Source organism: Podarcis pityusensis, assembly GCF_964106645.2.
Source record: "Podarcis pityusensis genome assembly, chromosome: 1".
Taxonomy (NCBI): Eukaryota; Metazoa; Chordata; class Lepidosauria; order Squamata; family Lacertidae; genus Podarcis; species Podarcis pityusensis.
This window is the reverse complement of record NC_138028.1, coordinates 72,459,104-72,468,304: the sequence shown is the minus strand read 5'-3', so window position 1 is coordinate 72,468,304 and position 9,201 is coordinate 72,459,104. Positions and strand designations below refer to the sequence as shown.

Here is a 9,201-nt window from a genome sequence, read left to right as displayed (position 1 = left end):
TTTATGGACCTAATAGGTATCTAAAGCCAGTTGCACATATCAAAATATGTATTTTATTAAAGTAATTGTTGAACTGAAATACAATTAAGAAGAAGTATATTAATGTTGTTGTTGTTTAGTCGTTTAGTCGTGTCCGACTCTTCATGACCCCATGGACCAGAGCACGCCAGGCACTCCTGTCTTCCACTGCCTCCCGCAGTTTGGTCAAACTCAGGCTGGTAGCTTCGAGAACACTATCCAACCATCTCGTCCTCTGTCGTTCCCTTCTCCTTGTGCCCTCCATCTTTCCCAACATCAGGGTCTTTTCCAGGAGGTCTTCTCTTCTCATGAGGTGGCCAAAGTATTGGAGTCTCAGCTTCAGGACCTGTGCTTCCAGCGAGCACTCAGGGCTGATTTCCTTAAGAATGGATAGGTTTGATCTTCTTGCAGTCCATGGGACTCTCAAGAGTCTCCTCCAGCACCATAATTCAAAAGCATCAATTCTTCAGTGATCAGCCTTCTTTATGGTCCCGCTCTTACTTCCATACTACTCATTTCACTACTACCACCTCGTAATTCCTCATTCTTGTACTACATTGAACAGTTTCATTACTGCTAGTTTTCACAATGATTCCATATGATCAATGGACTACAATTTCATTTTCTGTTCTCTAGACAAATATTCTAAATATGCTGTTTACATAGAGAAAACTGTAAATAAATTAATAGGAAAGGACTAGAGATTAAACCTTGAAGGTTATGTAACTGAATAATATATCATTACAGTCTTCTCTTTCTTAAAGTTACCACCTGAGGTTAAAAAACACTACTGATTCAAAATGTCAATACCAATATAAGAAGCTATTACCTCTGTGCGGGTGCAAACAGCATTTTAATGGACGTGTTAAGGTTCCAGAATCAATATTGGCAAGTAATTATCTGTGGCAGGATGAGTAGCATTCAGTGTGTTGTTTTTTGTTTTTGAAAGTTCGGAATTGCTTAGACACCAGATCCTGAACTGTATTATAACTTTAAAAATCCATTTCTTTTGCACTTCTGAAGATATATTCCAACAACAATGACAAAAACCCTTAAGGGAGATCCACAAGAAGGCCCGATGTTTGTATCCGCATGCGTAAGTAAATCCAGAGGACGTACAAGCCCCTAGAACTAGAAGAACTACAGGAGTGAAAAGGGCCTCAACATGTGAGTCAGTGATAAGTAGTGGGGGAAAGTAGGGAGGGGAGCATGGGCATGGCTAGGATTTTTGTTATGGGGGCAGGCCTTTTGTTTTGGGGGGAGCAGAACCTCAGTTAGCTATGCATTTTTTTATTGATGGGGGGGGGCAGCTGCCCTTCCATGTCCCTCCTTGGCTACGCCCATGGAGGGAAGAGCAGTGGAAGCAGAAAGTGAATGGGTCAATTGTAGGGAAGGTGAAGAAAATACTACAGGGTGTGATTGTTTTAATTAGGAGATTTAAAGACTAAGGCCTGAGCCAGTTGCGACATTATGAATTCAGGGTATGCTCATGAAACAATATAAGGTCAAGGTTTTAGACTTGAAGTTACTCCAAAGACAACAATATAATTACTGCATATTTTAAATGTATAGTAAGGAGAAGAACACCCATCATCTGAACTTGGTTGTATACTGCTGGTACTCTAAACTAAGAATTAATTGTAGAAGCTGAAATAATTGGAACGGTTCATTTTTGAGCACCAACACATACTGTATAGGCAATATTGAAGTAAATGAGAGCCGGTACAGACTGAAGCAATAAAAGCTTTGCACAGGTTGGACAAGTGACTTAGGATATGTCTACAGAGAGCTTCCATATTTAAAGGAATTTCCTTAATCTTTGAAGTATTGAAATGACAGTCATGATTTTATACACACAGATGGAGGGCCTGTATTTTGCAAATACTTTGTGTACAGTGTTTCTCTGTTTCTACGCAGGCTGTACAGATTAACCTTCAGGAACAGCTTTGTATTTCTTTTCATTTTGTTAAAAAGGAAGAAATATTGAGGAGTTTTCTTTTGACAATAACAAACAGGAACACAATTGCTGGAAAAAGTAGAGATTTGCCCTGCTACTTTCTACAATATCACTGTTCTATTGACATAAAATAGAATTTCAGTAACTAGAAATATGCTGTGGATTGAGATGCACTATTTATTTTAGGTAGGTACACACTGCATTGTTGCATGTCTACCAAAATAGTATTAGCTAAAAATGCAACAAGTCTTATATTTAGAATTTCCCCTACAGTAATTGCCAATCTCAAAACATCAAACAATTATGATCACATCTCTGATTGGTTCTTTAATGTAGTTCAGGGCTGCAGAAAATATTACAATCCCCACAGTTGACAATCTCCACTGACGTGTGATTTAGCCTGTGCAGCAATGAAAGGAACAAAGTTATCTTCACTTTGCTTGCTGATCCACTCCAACAACTCTGATTTTGTCTTCTTCCATGCCCTGCTGGTTTCTCTGTAGATTGCATTTTTCAGCAGGAATAGAAGAGAAACAATTTTACAGAAAGGAAGGAGTAAGACACTGTATCCTGGGTAGACCATGTGCAGAGCTGGGTCAAATTACATAGAGCGAAGAGACATGTATCCTCTTGTATGTTTGTTAGGAGTTTATGTCTGACAGCATTCAAAGGAAAACAGAACAAGCGAAACAAAGTTTGCTACCAGACTGCCAGTATTCTGCAAGCAGGATTCAGCTGCACACCAGAAATTTAGTTTGCACAATAAAAGTGAATTGAATGCTTTACTGCAACAAATCAAGGTTTTAAACATTGACACTTTTTGTTTAGGAAAGTGATGGGGAAATGCACCAAAAAGTGTGTGATAAATGATTGATTAATGGGAATACATAAAACTTCTGCACAAGATATCAGAATGAATGCTCATTGTTGTATAACCTCTCTGCAATAAATCAGAATAAATGCTCAATATATACCACACATTGCATAACATCCAAGTATGCTTTGTGCAAGCAAATTAGGATAAATGCTTGATAAAATGGGTTGTCTGGAGGAGCCCAAATTCTGTTTCAATTAATGAACTGTCCTTTTATTTCCACTGATGATACAAAAGAGTACAAATTGTATTAAAATGAGGATCCATTGTTTCCATACACATCAATTTGTAGGGTAACATGAGTTGCATATTCATATTTTTGGAAGGAAATTCAACTTGAAATTTGGCCTATGGGTGATATCCAACTAAGTCATACCCACTGAAATTAATGGAGTTCAGTACTGAAGTTCATTGATTTTAATGGGTCTGCTCTCAATATAACTACCACTGAATATCACCACAGAAATTCTATTCATGTATAGGCAGCATTCTCTCACATGTCAAACTTTATTTATCATTGATTGGTTAAAAACATGGAATGTAGAAAAAGCAAGTGTCTTTGAAACTTCTTCACGTGTTAAATTGCTGTTACAATAGCCTGTTGTATTAATTACTAGATAAACTGGGCCCCAAATTTATCCTCATAATAGTTGCATATGGTGGTAGTTCTGGTGTGGTGGACAAAAAGCTGTGAGAAGAAGCTAGTTTTGGTGGCAGCACCATTAACAAAGTACAGTTCCCAGGATTCTTTGGGGGAAAGTGATGTAAGATTGCTTTTAATGTATGGTGTGGATGATCTATTGAGGGCAGCTTAATTTCTGCCATGTGTCAAGGGTGGCAAAGTATCCCACAAAGCCTAACAGTGCAGACATTGAAAAGTATCCTATGTGTTCTTGCCTATGCAGTTAAAACACTTAGCTGAGCCACCACAGTTAGATACTGTACAGTAGGAGGGTTTCATTTAGAGACGTGTGTGTGACTTTTATTATATTTACGCTTTAATTAAAAAATAATTCAGGAAAAGTTTGTGTTTAGGAAGGGGAAAAGATCCAGATCTTGAGTCAGGAAAAAAGTTCACAAATTGGCGGGAAAAGAAGTAGCCTTGCTCATGTGTTGTGAAAAATGCGACGTTATTTCAACAGTTGGAGCATTCAGACGCCTTCACAACAAGGAGTTAATATCTGTATCTCTGGAGCTCTGATTGTCTGAAATTGGAAGTGCGACTGGGAAGTTCAGGTAGCATATTCTTCATTTCTATTTATTCACCTACAGCCCTAAGCGTTGCTGTTTAAGGGTGGCACCTATTAAGTCCTAAACAAGGAACAGCGGACTTTAGCTGGGCTCACACAACCTGTTGCCCGGACTGCTATTATGGGATACAAAACCACAGGCTTGTTCGAAATAAAGAGTTCCCTCTCTTCCTCTCCTCCTGTTTCCAAACACGGGGCAACGAGCCGTCTGCCCAATCTGCCTGCTGGGCTTAACTGAAAGGGTGGGGGGGGGGACACAGAGCGCTCTTCCCCACCCAGACGGGGGAGGCGAGCCACCTTGTGTTGCATTGCGCTGCGTTGTGCGTTGCGCGCCTGCCCGCGCGCCTCCCGCTCTCCGCTGCCGGCCGGTGGCGCTGCTGAGCAGAGCCGGGCACTTGCGGCGGGCGCCTGCCTGCCTGCCTCGCCTCGCCTTGCCCTCCCGCTCCCTTGCACCCCCTCCGCCCCCCTCCGGCAGGCGGGCGGGCTGTGCGCGCGGCGAACATGGCGGCGGCGGCGGCGGCCGAGGCGGTGGGGCGGGACACTCTACCTGAGCACTGGTCCTATGGCGTCTGTGGAGACGGCCGCGTCTTCTTCATCGAGTAAGGCGCCGGGCGGCGGGAAAAGGAGGTGGCGGTGCGTGGGTGGGGGCGGGGGCCGGTAGCGTTGCCGCTTATTCCGCTCCTTTCTTTCCTCCCCCCCCCTTCACGACGGGCTCTAGTACTAACAGGTGCATGTTTGCCGCTTCTCCCTCCTTAGCGACCTGACCCGCTCAACTACTTGGCTGCATCCTCGCACCGGGGAGCCCGTCAACTCAGGCCACATGATCCGCTCAGGTGGGTGCCCTAACTACCCCTCGCCCTCCCCAACTACACTTTCCCGCTAGGGCACTTGTGGTGGGGCGGGGGCGGGAAAGGGAGGCTGAATGGGACTTTTCTGCTCCCCCCCCTTCGCCCCGCGCTCGTGTTTGCCTTTCTCTCTCTCTCTCACGGGGGGGTGGCGGAGGGGGGGGGGAGGATAACGACCTTTGTGTGACTGGGATTTACGCTCGCCTATCTCCAGGGCACTGAGATCTCGCTTCCCTCGTCTTTCTCTCACTGCCACTTTCTCTCTCTCTCTTTCTCCCCCCTCCTGCTTTTGTTCTTTTTTTTAGATCTTCCCCGTGGATGGGAGGAGGGATTCTCGGAAGAAGGAGCCAGTTACTTCATTGAGTGAGTATTTCCCACTCTCGAGATATACTCCTTTACTTAATCCGGGGTGTGTGTGTGTGAGAGAGAAAAAGGATTAATCTTCCGTATCAGAAAATGGGATATATTCTTGTCCCCCCCCCCACTTTGCTTCCCCCCTACCCCTGGAATCAACATCACCTTATTTTGGGTCCCGTATAACTGAAGTAAAGGAGACGTTTGTCTCGTGTGTGTGTGAGAGAGCATGAATTCTGATACTCTCTGCTGATTTATTTTTTTTTAAATCCCTGGTTATAATAGTGCTTTATATTGCCTTACTTTGGTGTTCTCTTGACACTTCCGTTGTCTGGCAAGAGCAACAGGCTTTTACCTTTGTAGCTTGTTTATATTGCTTCTGGATTTCGTGCGGTAGTGAACGGTTGACTGAATGTCAGCCAAACTTGGCTGAATGTGTTACTAACACACTGGCTGGAACCTGTTGCCTGCTGCTGAATTGAAGTGTAGCAATGGGGTTGTTTATAAGGCAGCCTAGCAGTGTTCAGTATGTGAAAGACTGTCACGTTTTTTCTGCAAAAAAGAAGTTTAGATCAAATTAATGGTCACAAATCTGTTGAAGCATGGAATGGGTCATCTTATATATCACATGTTACATACTGAAAATACAAACAGTGCTGCAAAAAACAGAGAGAACATCATTTATAAAACACTGGTGGTGAATTAAAAATGATTTAATTTGAACAGTAGTCTGTTTTGGATTATAGTCTTATTTAATGTTCTTAATTTTTCTGTTGCAAAAGGGGAGGCTGTTTTAACATGGGGCAACATTTTGCAAGATAGATTTTTCTCATGCCTTTTGATTATTCTATTGCTACTGTTGTATTTGAGTAAAAGATCAGTATAGATCAGTAATAGATCAGTATAGATCAGTAATAAGTAATGCCTAATCTGATACTATACAGGATTGGATCTGTGGAATTCTTTTGGGTCATAACCTTTGATGAACACTGACACCTGATATTTTAGGATCCAGCCTGTTCTTGTGATTGTAACGTGTTTTAAACAGGTTTTACTGTTGTATCTTAAATTATTGTGACCCATTTTGGGATGAAGGATGAGTATTAAATAAAAGTAATAAATTTATATATATTGCAAGAGAGTAGAAAGATAGATTTTTGCATGAATAAAATAGTAGAAAAGTTGTCTTACAATATTACGTGTAGGAAATAATTCTTGCCTGAGCACTTAGTTTTTTGTGGTTGGAATGTCACCACAAGAAAACTGCATTCACTTTGAACAGTATAGATGGTGCAGAATTACAATGGCTTTGTGCACCTGTTCAGTATGTACTACTTAAAAGACGTGATCATATTCCCAGGAGCTGTAAAAGAAGATAGTCTGGGGACATTTTAAGAATACATTGATGCCCAAAACAATGGAAGCTGTTTTAGAATGCAGTGTAAGTGGAATTTTGGGGGGGTTTTGAATTTTGAAGGAATAGGGTGTTGAAGGAATACCAAGAATATGGACAATTTTTAAAAACTGGTTGCCATTTTCCCACCTCCTTAGCATTTTCCATTCAGATATTACATACATATGATCTGTTGTTGTGCAGGAAGGAACATGGTAAATTGAAGAGTTTGATCTGGATGGACTAAAGGGAGGATGGCTGGTATTGGTAAATAATACGAGTTACCACCAAATGTGGTTTTGGCCACCTCTCAAGATATCAGCATGGGGGTTCATGAGGTGTAAGTTCTGCCATCTTAAAAAGCAGAGACATCACCTTGCCAACAAAGGCCCGTATAGTTAAAGCCATGGTTTTCCCAGTAGTGATGTATGGAAGTGAGAGCTGGACCATAAAGAAGGCTGATCGCCGAAGAATTGATGCTTTTGAACTATGGTGCTGGAGGAGACTCTTGAGAGTCCCATGGACTGCAAGAAGATCAAACGCATCCATTCTTAAGGAAATTAGCCCTGAGTGCTCACTGGAAGGACAGATTGTGAAGCTGAGGCTCCAGTACTTTGGCCACCTCATGAGAAGAGAAGACTCCCTGGAAAAGACTCTGGTGTTGGGAAAGATTGAGGGCACAAGAGGGCACAAGAAGAAGGGGACGACAGAGGACGAGATGGTTGGACAGTGTTCTTGAAGCTACAAACATGAGTCTGACCAAACTGTGGGAGCCAGTGGAAGACAGAAGTGCCTGGCATGCTCTGGTCCATGGGGTCACGAAGAGACGGACATGACTAAACGACTAAACAACAACAACCACCACCAAATGTAAAGGCTTTACATGATATATACTTCTTCTAATTTTTTCTGATTGTGCTTAGATTGAACAATTTCTAGGTTTTTTATTTAAAAAACTGCCAGACAAAGTAAACATGGCAGAACATTTTTAATGGACTATGTGTCACATGCAGAACCAATTACAGAAATACATCAAATAATTTTAAATCTAGCTTTATTTCTGGAAGGCCAGCTGTGGTAAAGAGTTACTTTTACAAACTTCAGCTGGTTTGCTAGTTATACCCTTTCCAGGGGAACAAAGAGTTTGAAAGAATACATACTAATTTCTTGTTTAAACTACTGCAGTGAGATCTATACGGGGCGGTCTTTGAAATGTGACTGCCCAACTGAGTAATCGGGAAAGCGGTTGCCCAGTTATGAATCAATAATACAAAATTTAGATAACACGTTGCATCTGAAGTAAGCAACAGTGACTATCAGTTTCCCAATGAAAATCCTTGTCATTACATATTTTACATGGCTGTTTATTTGTATATATTTCACAATTTTATATATGGATGTTTTATGATCGCCTATACTTGTAATGCCTAATATGCCTAATAAAGGTTTGGCGAAGTAGACTGTCATTTTCAAGATGCAATTCAAAGACCTGGTTTGCATGTCACATTAAGCCACAGGGATGATGGGAGTTGTAGTTCAGCAAGAATTGACATGGTTTGTACAAAGGTATATCCTGTCTTACCAACTTTTTAGAACAGGTGTGGGGAAGCTTCATCAGCTCAATGACTGCATTTCCTTCTGGGCAAAATACCAAAGTCTACATACTGGTGGTGGGCAGAGCCAGAGGCAAAAGTGTGCAGAGCAGCAAATGTAAATGTAACCTTTGTACAGTACTTTAGTTTCTACACACACTTGCACACCACCCCTCTGTATCCAGAGAAGCAAGAGGCATTATCATAGTTCAGAAACACATTCCAAAAGGCAAAGCATCCAGAGTGTGAAACAGGGATAGTGAGTTGTTTGGCCTAGGGAGAGAGGGTATGTTTCTGTGTGAGAGTTCTGAGGGTCAGGTGGTGTCCTGGAGGGCTGTATTCATCTCCTGAGTCTGAGGTTCCTCACCTATGTTTTAGAGTTTGCTGAGAAACGTCAAGAAATATGTGGATAGGGATGATATGGTAGACACTGTATACAGTGGTGCCCCACAAGACGAATGCCTCGCAAGACGGAAAACCCGCTAGACGAAAGGGTTTTCCGTTTTTGAGTTGCTTCGCAGGACGAATTTCCCTATGGGCTTGCTTCGCAAGACGAAAATGTCTTGCAAGTCTTGAGATTTTTTTTTCGCTTTCCCCCCCCCTTTATCTAAGCCGCTAAGCCTTTAATAGCCGCTAAACCGCTAATAGCGCTAATCCGTTAAGCCGCTAATAGGGTTGCTTCGCAAGACGAAAAAACCGCTAGATGAAGACACTCGCGGAACGGATTCTTTTCGTCTTGCGAGGCACCACTGTACTTAGAATCATAGCACTGTAGAGTTGGAAGGGATCCTGAGGATCATCTAGTCCTGCAATTCAGGAATCCCAACTAAAGCATCCATAACTGAAGGCCATCCAACCTCTGTTTCAAAACCTTCAGTGAAGGAGAGAGTCTGTTCCACTGTTGAACAGCTCTTACCA

The 9,201-nt window shown here is 42.2% G+C and overlaps 1 protein-coding gene and 1 long non-coding RNA gene across 13 annotated transcripts in view; one reads left to right on the top strand and one right to left on the bottom strand.

Annotated features, from left to right (window-relative positions):
• Positions 1-1,815: 1,815 nt before the first annotated feature.
• LOC308459827 lies at positions 1,816-4,784 on the bottom strand. Its single transcript, XR_013978333.1, has 2 exons — positions 4,647-4,784; positions 1,816-2,472 (listed from the first exon to the last, which is right to left on the bottom strand). It is a non-coding gene; the product is annotated as an uncharacterized lncRNA (long non-coding RNA).
• Positions 4,548-9,201, top strand: part of PLEKHA7 (pleckstrin homology domain containing A7) — a 154,170-nt gene continuing 149,516 nt past the window's right edge. For 7 of the 12 annotated variants that reach the window (XM_080975030.1, XM_080975027.1, XM_080975026.1 and 4 more), the window contains exons 1-3: positions 4,548-4,698; positions 4,856-4,932; positions 5,250-5,307. In XM_080975030.1, coding sequence (XP_080831156.1) covers positions 4,601-4,698; positions 4,856-4,932; positions 5,250-5,307 — 233 coding nt within the window. In that variant the 5' untranslated portion in view covers positions 4,548-4,600. The remainder of the gene's footprint in view (positions 4,699-4,855; positions 4,933-5,249; positions 5,308-9,201) is intronic. The other 5 variants (XM_080975021.1, XM_080975031.1, XM_080975029.1 and 2 more) reach the window with 2 other exon arrangements.